This window comes from Poeciliopsis prolifica, unplaced genomic scaffold (genome assembly GCF_027474105.1).
Source record: "Poeciliopsis prolifica strain line A6 unplaced genomic scaffold, Auburn_PproV2 SCAFFOLD128, whole genome shotgun sequence".
Classification (NCBI taxonomy): Eukaryota; Metazoa; Chordata; class Actinopteri; order Cyprinodontiformes; family Poeciliidae; genus Poeciliopsis; species Poeciliopsis prolifica.
In genome coordinates this window covers 503,645-522,500 of record NW_026562503.1, presented here as the reverse complement: position 1 = coordinate 522,500, position 18,856 = coordinate 503,645, and the positions used below count along the sequence as shown (strand labels likewise).

The 18,856-nt window shown below is 45.6% G+C and overlaps 1 protein-coding gene across 1 annotated transcript in view; it reads left to right on the top strand.

Moving 5' to 3' along the window:
* The window catches only part of LOC129355281 (atrial natriuretic peptide-converting enzyme-like), a 23,084-nt gene extending 5,539 nt beyond the window's left edge, over window positions 1-17,545 (top strand). The window contains 22 exon segments of the mRNA XM_055024802.1: window positions 416-527; window positions 921-1,025; window positions 1,649-1,926; window positions 2,018-2,131; window positions 2,944-3,041; window positions 3,043-3,052; window positions 3,514-3,624; window positions 3,715-3,837; window positions 4,588-4,689; window positions 6,076-6,307; window positions 6,377-6,519; window positions 6,611-6,718; window positions 6,791-6,904; window positions 8,458-8,568; window positions 8,728-8,851; window positions 9,001-9,129; window positions 13,616-13,665; window positions 13,734-13,920; window positions 13,994-14,156; window positions 14,224-14,332; window positions 15,666-15,799; window positions 15,868-17,545. Coding sequence (XP_054880777.1) covers window positions 416-527; window positions 921-1,025; window positions 1,649-1,926; window positions 2,018-2,131; window positions 2,944-3,041; window positions 3,043-3,052; window positions 3,514-3,624; window positions 3,715-3,837; window positions 4,588-4,689; window positions 6,076-6,307; window positions 6,377-6,519; window positions 6,611-6,718; window positions 6,791-6,904; window positions 8,458-8,568; window positions 8,728-8,851; window positions 9,001-9,129; window positions 13,616-13,665; window positions 13,734-13,920; window positions 13,994-14,156; window positions 14,224-14,332; window positions 15,666-15,799; window positions 15,868-16,053 — 2,843 coding nt within the window. The 3' untranslated portion in view covers window positions 16,054-17,545.
* The last annotated feature ends 1,311 nt before the right edge of the window (window positions 17,546-18,856 follow it).

The following is an 18,856-nucleotide window of genomic DNA, read 5'->3' as shown; positions in this document are numbered from 1 at the left end:
AGATTATTTCTGATCGATGATTGATTGATTTAAGATTCCCCTCGTCTCCCTGCCTCTGCTGTCCTCCCGTCTCTCTGTCTCAGTGGGACACTGAGGTGAATGCTAATGACCCGGCTCTGTCCTGAGCTCTGATTGGCTGCTGGGAGCTCATCAGATTCAGTGGATGTTTGAAGCTGCTGAGCAGAACCGGGCCGGACTGGACCGGGTCCCCCGAGGTTCTGCAGCAGTTTAACCGGTTCTGGCCGCATCAGGCTGTGATTGGAGGTTAGCATTAGCTCCTCTGCTAGCATAGTAACCCTGCAATAAACTTTCAGGGGGTGAAAGGTCAGGCCTGAACTGAGGCAGACCTGGTGGCGCCCCCTGCTGGTCAACAGCCTCATCCCTCTGGTTCTGGTTCTGGTTCTGGTTCCTGCAGGTCGGTGTCAGCTGGTCCTGGAGCCTCAGTGCCACATGCTGCCCTACAACCAGACCTGGCTGACCTCCTCCTTCGCCGTGGTGAAGAGTTCAGAGGTCGACATGTTGCTGAGGTAACCAGTTCACACTGACACGTCTGCTAATAGCGAAGCTAATCTTTCATTTAGCATGTTGAAAGCATTTAGCCCACTTAGCTTACAATGTCAGATTCAGACGCTCTGATCTGATTGGTTGCCTGCTGAGCCTTCAGCTAATCACAGTTTGGGTTTTTAGTTCCCTCCTCCGGGTCACACCTGGACACACTGAACCGACTGGACTGTGAAACCCGTCCATCAGCAGGCCGTCTGGTTCTGGTTCTGGTTCTGGTTCTTCAGAATCACTGATCCTAAACATCTTTCTCTAAATGTGTTTCCAGTTTGCCGGGTTGTGTTGGTTCTATGTACTTAACCTCACAGCGGGTCGGTTCTGGTGGGTTTGGACCTGAACCCGGGCGTTTTGTGCTGCAGGTTCTTCAGCTACCTCAGCAGACTGTCCTGCTACAGACACATCCTGCTGTTCGGCTGTTCGCTGGCGCTGCCCGAGTGTTTGGAGGCCGACGGTACCAACAGCAGGTAGGACTGTTTATCCTAAAGGATGCTGGGATATGTAGTCCCTCTGCTGTAAAATCCAGACCAAGGCACCAGGGATGGATCTAGAGAAAGCATTGATGGGGTGGCAGCATATCCCAATGTGTATATATATATATATATATATATATATATATATATATATATATATATATATATATATATATATATATATATAGATATTGCAGCAGGCCCCCCGAGGCCCCCTGTGGATCCGGCCCTGCAGGCTCCTTCCCCCAGCAGCTGCTGGGACAGAAAACGATCCGGCTGCTGGGAGTTCAGCTCTAAGAATAACACACTCCCTCCATCTGAAACTGGATCACACATTTACACAAACACACACACCGTCAGTACCAGCAGCTTCAACTCCACATGACCTCTGACCTCTCAGTTCTGCTCCAGAGAATCTAATGAAGCTGGGAGCATCTGGTCGTTCCGGTCCAGATGGATCTATGACCCGGAACCCAATACTAGAACCAGAACCTGTTACAATGGATACTACTCAATGGATCTGATGTTCTCCTGGTCGGGTCAGCTTGGTTCTGACCGGGTTCTGACCGGGTTCTGTCTGGGTTCTGCCCGGGTTCTGACCCGCTGTGCTCCTGCAGGAAGGTGGTTCTGCCCTGCGCGTCGTTCTGTGAAGCGGCCCGGGAAGGCTGTGAACCCGTCCTGCAGATGTTCAACACCTCCTGGCCCGACTTCCTGCGATGCTCCCAGTTCAACAAGATGGCCTCGTCACCTTCATCATCCTCATCACCTTCATCATCCTCATCATCCTCATCACCTTCATCATCCTCATCATCCTCATCATCCTCATCGCCCGTGGCGACCAGTGGCCTCACGCCTCCTGCCTGTTTCTCACCGCGTCAGATCACCGGAAAACCCTGTGAGTCTCAACACACACCTGCTGCTGCCTCAGGTAAACCATCACACGGTACGATGACATCACCTGTCTGTCTGCTCTGATTGGTCGGCAGCTGTGTGCGGCGGGAAGGACAACTTCCTGTGTGCGACTGGAATTTGTGTCCCTCAGAAACTGGTGTGTAACGATTACAACGACTGTGACGACTGGAGCGACGAGACACACTGTGGTGAGCTCACACACACACACACACAGAGACACACACACACACAGAAACACACACACACAGAGACACACACACACACACACACAGACACACACACACAGACACACACACACAGAGACACACACACACACAGAGACACACACACACACACACACAGAGACACACACACAGAGACACACACACACAGAGACACACACACACACAGACACACACACAGAGACACACACACACAGAGACACACACACACAGACACACACACACACACACACAGAGACACACACACACACACACACACACACACACACACACACAGAGACACACACACACACACACACACACACACACAGAGACACACACACACACACACACACACACACAGAGACACACACACACAGAGACACACAGAGAGACACACACACACACACACACACAGATACACACACACACACACACACACACACACACACACACACAGAGACACACACACACACACACACACACACACACAGATTGTCTCCAGTTTAAATAGCATGGGATGTTTTCAGCCCGTTGCCATGGTGATGTGAGTGCTGGTAATTGATTGGCTGACAGCAGGGTGGGGCTTCCTGTGTGTGTGACATCAGCTTGTTGTCGTGGGAACGTCTCTCCTGACCTCTCCCCGACCCCGACCTTCACGCTGCAGGAATTGGTGGTCCTGCAGCCGGTGACCGGAGCCGAGCTGGAGGATCAGCACCAGAATAAAGGATCTGGACCGAGCGGGGAATCTGGATCGGGTCAGACTGTGAGGATGATGATGATGTGTGTCTCTGTTGCAGAATGTCCTGATGAAGAGTTTCGGTGCAACACGGGTCGCTGCCTGAGTCCGGTTCTGGTCTGCGATGGTTACGACGACTGTGGAGACCTGAGCGACGAAACTGAACTGTGGTGAGGAAACCTCCAACCTTTGACCTTTAACCTGAACAAACCAGAAAACAGAGAGGAGAGAGATGACAGACTGCCACCTGGAGGCCTGGGGGGGAATAGCAGCAGGAGAAAACAGTCTCCTGGGTAACTGCTGTGTGTGTGTGTGTGTGTGTGTGTGTGTGTGTGTGTGTGTGTGTGTGTGTGTGTCTCTGTGTGTGTGTGTGTCTGTGTGTGTGTGTGTGTGTGTGTGTGTGTGTGTGTCTCTGTGTGTGTGTGTCTGTGTGTGTGTGTGTGTGTGTGTGTGTGTGTGTGTGTGTGTGTCTGTGTGTGTGTCTCTGTGTGTGTGTCTCTGTGTGGTGTGTGTGTGGTGTTGTGTGTGTGTGTGTGTGTCTCTGTGTGTGTGTGTGTCTGTGTGTGTGTGTGGTGTGTGTGTGTGTGTGTGTCTGTGTGTGTGTCTCTGTGTGTGTGTGTGTGTGTGTCAGTGTGTGACCTGTCCCGGGAGCACCGCTGTGGGGACGGACGCTGCGTCTCCAGGGACTGGATCTGCGATGGAGACCACGACTGCCTGGACAAAAGTGATGAGACCAACTGCTGTGAGTTCCAGTCAGAAACATGAGATCTGGGTCGGGGCGTTCGGGTTCCACCCGGAGGAAACCCGGTTCTGGTTCTGTTTGTGTCGGCAGCCTGCAGGAGCCAGGGCCTGCTGGAGTGCAGGAACGGTCAGTGCGTTCCCTCGGCTTTCCGCTGCGACGGCGAGGACGACTGCAAGGACGGCAGCGACGAAGAGTTCTGCAGCCGGGAGCAGAGTGAGACATCTCTCCATTTCACCCATCTCTGCTCTTCTTTCCTCTGTTCAAACATGAAAGACTCAACATTTATGCTTGAGATCATCTAAGTACTTTTATCTTGAACAACCTGATAGATTTAAACTTATCAGAGAAGATCTGACTAAACCCTGATTCAGCTTCACCAAAACCACCCACATATATGAAAACATCCCTTAAATAGACCCTGTCTGGCAGCATGAAGTAGGCTGAAGGATGTTAGAAATATCCACAACTCAATGCTCAGGCAACATTTTGAGTTTCTGCAAATCATTGGGTCAAGTGATGCTAACTCCCACCTGTAGGTGGCAGTGTTTCTTACTTTACTCCACTTTGATTCAGCTTTGATGTCAAGTTATTATCTGTGATTCATGTGTCAAAAGTCACATTTAGCGTCATATGTGCAAAGAAAAAATCACTAAATTCCTTGTAAATATTTCTGAAGTAGCAACACAAGATTTATGAGTTTGATTTCAAGAAAATCACTAAATCAAGGTAATATTCTGCATTCAGAAACATCTTCATTATTCCATATTTTTTATTTTAGACTTAAGTTTGAATTCTAACCTGAAGACCTCAAGATGCCGCAGCAAACCGTTAGCATGAAATGCTGAACTTTTAACATATCAAAATTGCTACAACTTGCTTATGTAGCAATTTTCCAATCATTTTGATTCAGATTATTTTACACTAGAGTCACATTCACCGTGCTGCTGCTGTCGTCTCCTGCAGACCCAGCAGGCTGCCTCCCCGGTCAGCCTGGCTGCAGTTCCTCCTCCTGTCCAGCGTGTGGAGCTGGTACCATCGCCTGTGATCCACGGAGCAACAACTGCTGTGAGTAGAGAGAGAACCAGTCCAGACCAACTATGGGAAACTGGATAACATGTCTCCCCTGGTGGTGGACCAGTAACTGCAGCCTGTCTCCCCCTGGTGGTGGGACCAGTAACTGCAGCCTGTCTCCTCCTAGTGGTGGGACCAGTAACTGCAGCCTGTCTCCCCCTGGTGGTGGGACCAGTAACTGCATCCTGTCTCCTCCTGGTGGTGGGACCAGAACTGCAGCCTGTCTCCCCTGGTGGTGGGACCAGTAACTGCAGCCTGTCTCCTCCTGGTGGTGGGACCAGTAACTGCAGCCTGTCTCCCCCTGGTGGTGGGACCAGTAACTGCAGCCTGTCTCCTCCTGGTGGTGGGATGAGTAACTGCAGCCTGTCTCCTCCTGGTGGTGGAACCAGTAACTGCAGCCTGTCTCCTCCTGGTGGTGGGACCAGTAACTGCATCCTGTCTCCCCCTGGTGGTGGGACGAGTAACTGCAGCCTGTCTCCCCCTGGTGGTGGGATGAGTAACTGCAGCCTGTCTCCCCTGGTGGTGGGATGAGTAACTGCAGCCTGTCTCCTCCTGGTGGTGGGACCAGTAACTGCATCCTGTCTCCCCCTGGTGGTGGGACCAGTAACTGCATCCTGTCTCCCCCTGGTGGTGGACCAGTAACTGCATCCTGTCTCCCCCTGGTGGTGGGACCAGTAACTGCAGTGTGTCTCCCCCTGGTGGTGGGACGAGTAACTGCAGCCTGTCTCCCCCTGGTGGTGGGATGAGTAACTGCAGCCTGTCTCCTCCTGGTGGTGGGACCAGTAACTGCATCCTGTCTCCCCCTGGTGGTGGGACCAGTAACTGCATCCTGTCTCCCCCTGGTGGTGGACCAGTAACTGCATTGTGTCTCCCCCTGGTGGTGGGACCAGTAACTGCAGTGTGTCTCCCCCTGGTGGTGGGACCAGTAACTGCAGCCTGTCTCCCCCTTGTGGTGGGACCAGTAACTGCAGCCTGTCTCCCCCTGGTGGTGGGATGAGTAACTGCAGCCTGTCTCCCCTGGTGGTGGGATGAGTAACTGCAGCCTGTCTCCCCCTGGTGGTGGGACCAGTAACTGCAGTGTGTCTCCCCCTGGTGGTGGGACCAGTAACTGCAGTGTGTCTCCCCCTGGTGGTGGGACCAGTAACTGCAGCCTGTCTCCCCCTGGTGGTGGGACCAGTAACTGCAGCCTGTCTCCCCCTGGTGGTGGGATGAGTAACTGCAGCCTGTCTCCCCCTGGTGGTGGACCAGTAACTGCATCCTGTCTCCCCCTGGTGGTGGGACCAGTAACTGCAGTGTGTCTCCCCCTGGTGGTGGGACCAGTAACTGCAGTGTGTCTCCCCCTGGTGGTGGGAACTGGTCCTGATTGTCTCTGCTCTGCAGCGCGCTGTGAGCCCATCACCCTGGAGCTGTGCATGAACCTGCCCTACAACCAGACCAGCTTCCCCAACTTCCTGGGCCACCTGTCCCAGAGAGAGAGCTCCGTGTCCTGGGAGTCGTCCTTGTTCCCGGCGCTGGTCCAGACGGGCTGCTACCAGTACCTCATGTTCTACGCCTGCACCCTGCTGGTCCCTAAGTGCGACCCGCTCAGCCTGCAGAAGGTCCCTCCCTGCAGGTCAGTGGCTCCCCGGTGCTACCCGGTTAGCGACGGCTGCAGCTGAGTCCCCTGTCCTCCGTCCTGCAGGTCGCTGTGCCGCCACGCCAAGGAGAAGTGTGAGTCGGTGCTCGGCATTGTGGGTCTGCAGTGGCCTGAGGACTCCGACTGCACCCAGTTCCCAGAGGATGGAGGAAACTCCACCTGCCTGCTGCCGGAGGACGGAGTGGACGGTACGGTTTGTCCTGATGATGATGATGATGATGACGATGATGTCACATCTCGCTCTCAAACCTTGATGCTGCTGCGTTGCCATGGTTACAGAGTGCTCCCCCAGCCACTTCAAGTGCCGGTCCGGCCGCTGCGTCCTGGCGACCAAGCGCTGCGATGGACACCCGGACTGTGACGACCACAGCGACGAGGACAACTGCGGTGGGACAGAGTCCAGACGCCGTCCTGCTGTCCTGCTGTCTGTGGTCTGACCTGCTGCTGTCTCTGCCTCAGGCTGCTCTGAGCGCGCTCTGTGGGAGTGTCCCGGCAGCACGCTCTGCATCAAGCCCACCATGATCTGTGACGGCTTCCCAGACTGCCCCCTGCAGGTGGACGAAGCCAACTGCTGTGAGACTGTTTCCACTTCCTATGTGACCTTTGAACTTCAAGTTAGGTGCACTGACCCTGAAGCCTGAACCCTGAAGCACTAAGCATGAGTTCTGCTAATGCTAAGCCGCTCTGTATGCTGTTTAGCATAATGAAATGCTAAACCAACTCAGGACTTTTCCTAACATGGTTTTTAGCAGAAGCTAATTTTATAGCATTATATTCAACCAGGTGATACTCACTATATGTTACAAGGTGGGAAAAATCATTTCCATTTTGGCAGGAATTGAAATAACAGACGTTGGATGAGAGAATCTTCTGCATAACTCGTCCGTTTGCTGTTTACTTTTTATTTCCTTAATAAAGTTTTCTAAACAAAATGAACATAAGAAAAGGAAAAGGACCTGCAGAGTAAACAGTTTATTCCCCTTATAACCAAAACTTCCACACAGACTTCAAATTTTATTTAACTGAAAGTTTATAAACCAGCCAACTTCAAAATGTATCCAGGAAATGAAGCTAATGGCGCTAACTGTATCAGACAGCAAAATGCTACAGAGCTAAAGAGAAGATTAGCTTAGCTTAGCGTATTAGCAGAATGTGGCGACCTCTGACATTTAGTGACACAAAGTGTGTCTTCATATAGAGCTTTGGAGCTGAGGTCACGCTCTGAAGCTCTGTCGGTTCTGTGTTTATGCAGTAAGTTGTTGTCTGGTGTTGGTTGTTGTTTGGTTGTTGTCTGGTTGTTGTGTTGTTGTTTGGTTGTTGTCTGGTTGTTGTCTGGTTGTTGTCTGGTTGTTGTCTGGTTGTTGTTTGGTTGTTGTCTGGTTGTTGTCTGGTTGTTGTCTGGTTGTTGTCTGGTTGTTGTCTGGTTGTTGTCTGGTTGTTGTCTGGTTGTTTGGTTGTTGTCTGGTTGTTGTCTGGTTGTTGTCTGGTTGTTGTTTGGTTGTTGTCTGGTTGTTGTCTGGTTGTTGTTTGGTTGTTGTCTGGTTGTTGTCTGGTTGTTGTTTGGTTGTTGTCTGGTTGTTGTCTGGTTGTTGTTTGGTTGTTGTCTGATTGTTGTCTGGTTGTTGTCTGGTTGTCTGGTTGTTGTCTGATTGTTGTCTGGTTGTTGTCTGATTGTTGTCTGGTTGTTGTCTGGTTGTTGTCTGATTGTTGTCTGGTTGTTGTCTGGTTGTTGTCTGATTGTTGTCTGGTTGTTGTCTGGTTGTCTGGTTGTTGTCTGATTGTTGTCTGGTTGTTGTCTGGTTGTTGTTGGTTGTTGTCTGGTTGTTGTTTGGTTGTTGTCTGGTTGTTGTCTGATTGTTGTCTGGTTGTTGTCTGGTTGTCTGGTTGTTGTCTGATTGTTGTCTGGTTGTTGTCTGATTGTTGTCTGGTTGTTGTTTGGTTGTTGTCTGGTTGTTGTCTGATTGTTGTCTGGTTGTTGTCTGATTGTAGTCTGGTTGTTGTCTGGTTGTTTGGTTGTTGTCTGGTTGTTGTCTGATTGTTGTCTGGTTGTTGTCTGGATGTTGTCTGGTTGTTTGGTTGTTGTCTGGTTGTTGTCTGATTTTTGTCTGGTTGTTGTCTGGATGCAGCGGTCTGCAGGGACAACGAACTGGCCTGTAACAACCACCAGTGTGTTCATCGGACCCTGTGGTGTGACGGGAAGAAGCACTGCTCTGACAGCTCCGACGAGTGGAACTGTGGTACCGTCAGCTTTATTCTGATTATTAAAATTGCTTCATCAGTGGATCAATGACACAGAGATAAACATGCACTGAATGAAAGTAGTTGTTTTTAATGACTGTAGGGGGCGCTGTGGTAGTGAACAGCTGTCAGCTGATGGTTGATCTCCGTCTCTGCAGTCTCTCTGTCGGATCGGTCCGGTTCTGTTCTGACCGTGTTTAAGACGGCAGCAGAGTATCAGGTCTGTGCCGACGAGTGGAACCCGGACCTGAGCAACCTGACCTGCAACCAGCTGGGACTAGGGTAAGGTTAGTACCCTCACCCCAGTACTGGTCTGACTGGTGACAGACCAGTCAGACCAGTGGCTCCCTCACCTGAACACCTCAGCACCGACTCACTGCCAGGTCGTTTGTCCGTCTAAAGCAGAGTAACTGTACGGAGCTCCTCCTCAGGGCGCCGTCCTCGGTGTCCATGGTACCTGACCAGCCTGGGGTACCTGGCCGTCGCCGTTGGTTACACGTCCATCCAGACTGGAACCTCAGAAACGGTTCTGCTCTGCAGGCCCGACTGGAGAAGAGAAGGTACCACTGATGAATACTTTGGTTTATCCCACAGTGAAGAGCTGTGTCACTTCACTGTGGAGTTCTTGAGACGTGAAGGAACCGACTAAAGGATCAAACGGGTTTCTGGTTGGTTATAAACTGGGATTTATTCTTTGAACTTCAGCAAAACATCCATTTAATCCATGAAAATGAAACAAGAATCAAAATCTGTGTCTAATATCTTGTTTTTTAGAGTCAAGTTATCCCGGACAAGCCCCCAGTTCGTATAGAACACAACAAAGGTACCGATATTGGGGGCTTGTCCGGGATCCATCCATGTTATGAATCCCCTGGTTCTGTGTGGATTTTAATCATATTTCTATAAAAACACAGAAAACTGACAGTTCAGTTCTGATTCTGTTTAATTTAGATTTTAACAAGAAATAAGTTTAATCACCATAACGACACACGACACACAGCTCTACATTATGGTGTCACCAGGTGACCTTTGACCCCATCCTATCACTGAACACATGCTGAGAACAGATCTATGTGTGGATGAGATTAGAGTTGTAGATCTAGAGTTGTAGATCCAGAGTTGTAGATTTAGAGTTGTAGATCTAGAGTTGTTCATCTAGAGTTGTAGATTTAGAGTTGTAGATCTGGATTATAGATCTAGAGTTGTAGATCTACAGTTGTAGATCTAGAGTTGTAGATCTAGAGTTGTAGATCTAGAGATTATAGATCTAGAGTTGTAGATCTAGAGTTGTAGTGCTAGAGTTGTAGATCTAGAGTTGTAGATCTAGAGATTATAGATCTAGAGTTGTAGATCTAGAGTTGTAGATCTAGAGATTATAGATCTAGAGTTGTAGATCTACAGTTGTAGATCTAGAGTTGTAGATCTAGAGTTGTAGATCTAGATATTGTAGATCTAGAGTTGTAATGCTAGAGTTGTAGATCTAGAGATTATAGATCAAGAGTTGTAGATCTAGAGTTGTAGTGCTAGAGTTGTAGATCTAGAGTTGTAGATCTAGAGATTATAGATCTAGAGTTGTAGATCTAGAGTTGTAGTGCTAGAGTTGTAGATCTAGAGTTGTAGATCTAGAGATTATAGATCTAGAGTTGTAGATCTAGAGTTGTAGTGCTAGAGTTGTAGATCTAGAGTTGTAGATCTAGAGATTATAGATCTAGAGTTGTAGATCTAGAGTTGTAGATCTAGAGATTATAGATCTAGAGTTGTAGATCTACAGTTGTAGATCTAGAGTTGTAGATCTAGAGTTGTAGATCTAGATATTGTAGATCTAGAGTTGTAGATCTAGAGATTATAGATCTAGAGTTGTAGATCTAGGGTTGTAGATCTAGAGTTGTAGATCTAGAGATTATAGATCTAGAGTTGTAGATCTACAGTTGTAGATCTAGAGTTGTAGATCTAGAGTTGTAGATCTAGGGTTGTAGATCTAGAGTTGTAGATCTACAGTTGTAGATCTAGGGTTGTAGATCTAGAGTTGTAGATCTAGAGTTGTAGTGCTAGAGTTGTAGATCTAGAGTTGTAGATCTAGAGATTATAGATCTAGAGTTGTAGATCTAGAGTTGTAGTGCTAGAGTTGTAGATCTAGAGTTGTAGATCTAGAGATTATAGATCTAGAGTTGTAGATTTAGAGTTGTAGATCTGGATTATAGATCTAGAGTTATAATGCTAGAGTTGTAGATCTAGAGATTATAGATCTAGAGTTGTAGATCTAGAGTTGTAGTGCTAGAGTTGTAGATCTAGAGTTGTAGATCTAGAGATTATAGATCTAGAGTTGTAGATCTAGAGTTGTAGTGCTAGAGTTGTAGATCTAGAGTTGTAGATCTAGAGATTATAGATCTAGAGTTGTAGATCTAGAGTTGTAGATCTAGAGATTATAGATCTAGAGTTGTAGATCTACAGTTGTAGATCTAGAGTTGTAGATCTAGGGTTGTAGATCTAGAGTTGTAGATCTAGAGTTGTAGATCTAGAGTTGTAGATCTAGAGTTGTAGATCTAGAGTTGTAGATCTAGAGATTATAGATCTAGAGTTGTAGATCTAGGGTTGTAGATCTAGAGTTGTAGATCTAGAGTTGTAGTGCTAGAGTGTAGATCTAGAGTTGTAGATCTAGAGATTATACATCTAGAGTTGTAGATTTAGAGTTGTAGATCTGGATTATAGATCTAGAGTTGTAATGCTAGAGTTGTAGATCTAGAGATTATAGATCTAGAGTTGTAGATCTAGAGTTGTAGTGCTAGAGTTGTAGATCTAGAGTTGTAGATCTAGAGATTATAGATCTAGAGTTGTAGATCTAGAGTTGTAGTGCTAGAGTTGTAGATCTAGAGTTGTAGATCTAGAGATTATAGATCTAGAGTTGTAGATCTAGAGATTATAGATCTAGAGTTGTAGATCTAGGGTTGTAGATCTAGAGTTGTAGATCTAGAGTTGTAGATCTAGAGTTGTAGATCTACAGTTGTAGATCTAGAGTTGTAGATCTAGAGTTGTAGATCTAGAGTTGTAGATCTAGAGATTATAGATCTAGAGTTGTAGATAGGGTTGTAGATCTAGAGTTGTAGATCTAGAGTTGTAGTGCTAGAGTTGTAGATCTAGAGTTGTAGATCTAGAGATTATAGATCTAGAGTTGTAGATCTAGAGATTATAGATCTAGAGTTGTAGATCTAGAGTTGTAGATCTAGAGATTATAGATCTAGAGTTGTAGATTTAGAGTTGTAGATCTGGATTATAGATCTAGAGTTATAATGCTAGAGTTGTAGATCTAGAGATTATAGATCTAGAGTTGTAGATCTAGAGATTATAGATCTAGAGTTGTAGATCTAGAGTTGTAGATCTAGAGTTGTAGATCTAGAGTTGTAGATCTAGGGTTGTAGATCTAGAGTTGTAGATCTAGAGATTGTAGATCTAGAGTTGTAGATCTACAGTTGTAGATCTAGAGATTATAGATCTAGAGTTGTAGATCTAGAGTTGTAGTGCTAGAGTTGTAGATCTAGAGTTGTAGATCTAGAGATTATAGATCTAGAGTTGTAGATCTAGAGTTGTAGTGCTAGAGTTGTAGATCTAGAGATTATAGATCTAGAGTTGTAGATCTAGAGTTGTAGTGCTAGAGTTGTAGATCTAGAGTTGTAGATCTAGAGTTGTAGATCTAGAGATTATAGATCTAGAGTTGTAGATCTAGAGATTATAGATCTAGAGTTGTAGATCTAGAGATTATAGATCTAGAGTTGTAGATCTAGGGTTGTAGATCTAGAGTTATAGATCTAGAGTTGTAGATCAAGAGATTATAGATCTAGAGTTGTAGATCTAGAGATTATAGATCTAGAGTTGTAGATCTAGAGTTGTAGATCTAGAGTTGTAGATCTAGAGATTATAGATCTAGAGTTGTAGATCTAGGGTTGTAGATCTAGAGTTGTAGATCTAGGGTTGTAGATTTAGAGATTATAGATCTAGAGTTGTAGATCTAGGGTTGTAGATCTAGAGATTATAGATCTAGAGTTGTAGATCTAGAGATTATAGATCTAGAGTTGTAGATCTAGAGATTATAGATCTAGAGTTGTAGATCTAGAGTTGTAGATCTAGAGTTGTAGATCTAGAGTTGTAGATCTAGAGTTGTAGATCTAGAGATTATAGATCTAGAGTTGTAGATCTAGGGTTGTAGATCTAGAGTTGTAGATCTAGGGTTGTAGATTTAGAGATTATAGATCTAGGGTTGTAGATCTAGAGATTATAGATCTAGAGTTGTAGATCTAGAGATTATAGATCTAGAGTTGTAGATCTAGAGATTATAGATCTAGAGTTGTAGATCTAGAGTTGTAGTGCTAGAGTTGTAGATCTAGAGTTGTAGATCTAGAGATTATAGATCTAGAGTTGTAGATCTAGGGTTGTAGATCTAGAGTTGTAGATCTAGGGTTGTAGATTTAGAGATTATAGATCTAGAGTTGTAGATCTAGGGTTGTAGATCTAGAGTTGTAGATCTAGAGATTATAGATCTACAGTTGTAGATCTAGAGTTGTAGATCTAGAGTTGTAGATCTAGAGATTGTAGATCTAGAGTTGTAGATCTAGGGTTGTAGATCTAGAGTTGTAGATCTAGAGATTATAGATCTAGAGTTGTAGATCTACAGTTGTAGATCTAGAGATTATAGATCTAGAGTTGTAGATCTAGAGTTGTAGTGCTAGAGTTGTAGATCTAGAGTTGTAGATCTAGAGATTATAGATCTAGAGTTGTAGATCTAGAGTTGTAGATCTAGAGATTATAGATCTAGAGTTGTAGATCTAGAGATTATAGATCTAGAGTTGTAGATCTAGAGTTGTAGATCTAGAGTTGTAGATCTAGAGTTGTAGATCTAGAGTTGTAGATCTAGAGATTATAGATCTAGAGTTGTAGATCTAGGGTTGTAGATCTAGAGTTGTAGATCTAGAGTCAGATTGGTTTCCCCTGCGGTTCTTCAGCTTTAACCATCTAATCTGTGTTTGGTGTTTCCGATGGTCTCGTCTCCTGCAGCCACGCCTGCCACTCCAGGAGGAGAGTTTCGCTCCGATGCTCCAGAGCAGGTAACCGCCGCCTGCAGGATGGTTCTGACCTGCGGTCCATCCTGACGTTGACCTTCTGTCACCCTCAGAGTGCGGTCTGCGTCCGGCGCTGGCCCTCCGACCTCACAGGAGGAAACGGATCCTGGGGGGCCGGGTGTCAAGGCGCGGGGCGTGGCCCTGGCAGTGCTCGCTGCAGAGCGGCCAGAGCGGACACGTCTGCGGCTGCGTCCTCATCGCCCGGCGCTGGGCTCTGACGGTGGCGCACTGCTTCGAGGGGTGAGAGGTCGGCTCCGTGTGTCCGGTTCTGGTTCCTGATCCCGGCTCATCTGGACCCGGTTCTGTCCACCAGGAGGGAGAACGCAGAGCTGTGGAAGGTGGTTCTGGGCCTGACCAACCTGGACCACCCCGGCGCCCACAGTCAGACCCGCAGCGTTCGCTCCATCGTCGTCCATCCGCGCTACAACCGGGCGGTGGTGGACTACGACATCAGCGTGGTGCAGCTGGACTCTGAGGTCAGAACCTCCAGAACCACTGCGACCCAAACAGAGACCGGTTCTGACCGGTTCTGCCTCCTTACAGGTGGAGGAGACGGCCCACGTCAGGCCGGTGTGTCTGCCCCGCCCGGGTCAGCTGCCGACCCCGGACTCCTACTGCTACATCACCGGCTGGGGTCACATGGGCAACCGCAGTGAGTGGATGAGGTCATCAGACCCGGAGCAGAACAACCACAGATAGATATACATAGATTATATATAGATATACTCTCACTAGACGCTCCATCAGCCTCACCTTCAGCCAATCACAGGGCAGTAAATCCATGATGTCATCTCTTAGGAAACAGTTCTGCAGCTCCTCTCACCCTAAACTCACTCAGAGTGAGAGACTTTATTATTCTTTTTATATTTAGTACATTTTCCTTTGGCCTTTTTGACTCTCAGCCTGTTATCAGAACTGACCTAGTCCAAGTTTCTCCATCATGATCTAGATCCGTTTTTATATTTCTGACCAATGGGTTCATATTATAAAACATTTATAGACATTATAAAACAGTTTTCTGGTATTCCCAGAAAACGCCGCTCTGTCTTTCATACGTTTTCTCAGGTATAAATATCTCCAGATTTTTTGCCCCCTGATGAAACTTTTCAGTAAAACTTTATTTGATTTAAATGTTTCTGTCAGGTTGTTCTGCTTTGGCTGGTTGGGATGATTTCTGCTGCTTTTCTATAGAAAATATTTGATTTTATGATTTCATCTCAAAATAATTTGTTGGGTTTACAGATCGGTATCAGTCCAGTAATAATTAATCAAAGGAGCCATATTTATTTATCATGCATGACATCAAATGCAGCTTGTTCCAAGTTTCCATGTTGGTTTTGATGTTAGTGATCAGATTGAGACTATTAATATTTTATAGAGACACGCTCATGTAAACAACATGGATCATTTTCTCTGTCAGTTACAAAAACAAAGAGAAACGTTGTTTATTATAACATCATTAATAAAGTGATAATAAACATGTTTAGCTGCAGGTTGCAGATCTGCTGGATTTCATCTGAGCATTTCTGTTTCATCCTGATGTTCATCAGATCCAAACGACAGATTGATTCTCTGATTGGTTCTTTGATTGGTTCTCTGATTGATTCTCTGATTGATTCCCTGATTGGTTCCCTGATTGGTTCTCTGATTGGTTCTCTGTGATGTTTGCTCTGAGCTGAAACTGGACAGGAAACGGGTCAGCTCGGGTCAGCTGCCGGAGCAGCTTTAGTATCAGAAGATCCAGATCAGTTTAATGTTCCCACATCACTCAGCCGTTCTTGACTTTATTTTAACTAGAATAAAAGCAAACAGAACATTTTTAGCTGTAATGGATTAAAGGACATCCTGTCCCTGAGGACTTTATCCTATTTCTGTGCTAAAAGCCAAACAGGAGAGTTTGAAGGTTCAGCATCAAGAGCCAGAATCAGAGCCATGTTTCCTTTGTCCTGAGCACCTGAACGCCTCACGGGTGTTTGTGTCCTCAGTGCCCTTTAAGCTCCAGGAAGGCGAGGTCCGCATCATCTCCATGGCGCAGTGCCAGTCCTACTTCGACATGAAGACTATAACTCCCAGGATGCTTTGTGCCGGCTATGAGGCTGGAACCGTGGACTCCTGCATGGTACCAGATGCTCTCAGTGTGGTCAGTTGTGGGTCAGAACCGTCTGTAGATTCGGCTGTGTGTTTCAGGGCGACAGCGGCGGCCCGCTGGTGTGCGAGGAAGACGAGGGTCTCCGCTGGACGCTCTTCGGCCTGACGTCCTGGGGCAGCGTCTGCTTCAGCAAGGTGCTGGGGCCCGGCGTGTACAGCAACGTGACCCACTTCACCGCCTGGATCCAGCAGCAGATCTACGTACACAGCTTCCTGTCCGACTGACGCCGGCAGGAAGTGATGTCACTGCTGGCGTCAGACCGTCTGACTGTGCCTGAAACCACAGAACCAGAACCAGAACCTCTGCATCCATCACACTGGACCACATCACACAGAAACATTCATGTTTTCATTTCCAACCAGTAAATGACGCCTGGTCCCACTTCTTTATTTTTATAAATGTAATCTGGTTTAAAGTCCGGCATAAACGTCTCTGTGGTGTTTAAATATTAAATAACTTCAAACAGAAACTCAGAGGAAAAAACATCCATTTAGACCTTGAAGATCTTTTAACTGTATAATTTTCTTTCAATAGAAATTTTATTTCTGTTAAGATAAAAAAAAATCATGTGAATATGGTTTATCTAAAATATTAATTTTATCAAATAATCAAGAGCAAAAAGACATTCAGACCTGTTTATTAGCAACAGTAGAACATTATAGACAAGGAGAAATGTAAACAAATCTAACAAACTATTAAATTAGCCAATTATTTAAACTACAGATAAATTATGTTTTTCTGCATTTCATTTATGAAACAGTTTCTCTGTGATGTGAAGCACAGATGTAGCAAACTGATGGCATCTTATTTATATGAAGACCAGCTCTGTTAGCATTAGCTCTGTTAGCACTAGCTTGGATAGCGCTGGCTCTGTTAGCGTTAGCTGTGATGGTGTAACTCTGTTAAAACCAGCAGACTGATTTTAGTCATAATCAATAATTAAGGTTTAATGTGTTCACAAACATAAATGATTAAATGAAAATAAACACCATGTTTTATTTTATCTGAGATTGTTAGCATTTAACTCAACTAGCTTAATGCTAATAGCTTGTTTTAGCAGGACAAAGTGACACAAATTCATTTTCATTTTAAACATCTTCAGTTATAAAACACCCGGAAGTTATTACAGTTTAAAACAGCACAATGTATTATTTTTGGCACAAATTAACCGTAATGAAGGAGATCAGTGTGTTTATCTGACTGACATATGATTCATAACGCTTAAAATAATCATGTTTAGTTACAAATATTTAAAGCATTTATGACAAATACTTGGATAAAGTAAAGTTTTCTGTTTGTTCTGGTAAATATTCATAATTTTGCTGAATCCATGTTTTAGTTTCCAGACTTATTAAAGGTTTGGGTTCTGGACTCGACTGGATGCTGAATGTTAACGACAAGGAGAACATTAAAAACATTAAGAACGTTAAAAACATTAAGAACGTTAAAAACATTAAGAACATTAAAAACATTAAGAACGTTAAAAACATTAAGAACATTAAAAACATTAAGAACGTTAAAAACATTAAGAACATTAAAAACATTAAGAACGTTAAAAACATTAAAAACATTCAGAACGTTAAAAACATTCCTCTGCTGTTTGGGTTTCTATCAGTGTTTTCTACAGCTTTTTGTATGTTGAGCTTCTCACAGGACTGTGTGTGTGTGTGTGTGTCTGTGTGTGTGTGTGTGTGTCTGTGTGTGTGTGTGTGTCTGTGTGTGTCTCTGTGTGTGTGTGTGTGTGTCTCTGTGTGTGTGTGGGGTGTGTGTGTCTGTGTGTGTGTGTGTGTGTGTGTCTGTGTGTGTGTCTCTGTGTGTGTGTGCGTGTGTGTCAGTGTGTGTGTGTGTGTGTCTCTCTGTGTGTGTGTGTGTGTGTCTGTGTGTGTGTCTCTGTGTGTGTGTGTGTGTGTGTGCGTGTGTGTCAGTGTGTGTGTGTCTCTCTGTGTGTGTGTGTGTGTCTCTGTGTGTGTGTGTGTGTGTGTGTCTCTGTGTGTGTGTGTCTGTGTGTGTGTCTCTGTGTGTGTGTGTGTGTGTGTCTCTGTGTGTGTGTCTCTGTGTGTGTGTGTGTCTGTGTGTGTGTGTGTGTCTCTGTGTGTGTGTGTCTGTGTGTGTGTGTGTGTGTGTGTGTGTGTGTGTGTCTCTGTGTGTGTGTCTCTGTGTGTGTCTCTGTGTGTGTGTGTGTCTCTGTGTGTGTGTCTGTGTGTGTGTGTGTGTGTGTGTGTGTCTCTGTGTGTGTGTGTCTCTGTGTGTGTGTGTCTCTGTGTGTGTGTCTCTGCGTGTGTGTGTGAGATCATCCCGTCACGCGTTCAGGTCGTGTTTTGCGTTGTTTCAGCTCTGATCAGTTTGTTGCCATGATGACCAGGTAGCCTCTGAAAAGCTTGATGATCTGCTGCCTCTGATGTTTTAGTGAATATTTGTTTGTATTTTCTGTTTATGGCTCTAATAAATGGTCCCACAGTCAGTGGGGTTTGACTCACCGTCTGTCTGCTCATCTTTCCACTTCCTCTCCTGAGAGGAAGGAAACAGCAGCTTTTTATAGTCGGGATCCGACTGAAGATGTGTCAGAAATGTCATTATTATTAACATAAAGTATCATATAAAACTTCCCTGGATCAGTTGTCAGCTCTGAGATCATGTAGGTTTATTAAACTAAAACTGTCAGGAGTTTGTGTCCAGGTTTTGCTTTAATTTGAATTTTAATGTTTCATATTTTATTTAAGTAAAGTTGTGAAAATATCAGAGGAGCCATAAGGACAGAACATGAGAGGAACCTCATCATCCTGCTTCTGGTCCAATCAGATTGGAGCATGAAGAGTCGACCCAAAACGCTTTGGTGCCTCATGATGGGCCTACTTGCAGATGGAGCTCTGACCTCTGACCTGCAGCAGCAGATGTTTGGTTCACTGGAGGTTTCATCCTCTAATATGGTGGTTATCAATCATGACCTCTGGTTCTGTGTCCGGGTCTCTGATCCAACCTTTATGATGGAGGTTCTGGTCATGACTTGAATATTTCTGGGTCAATCCG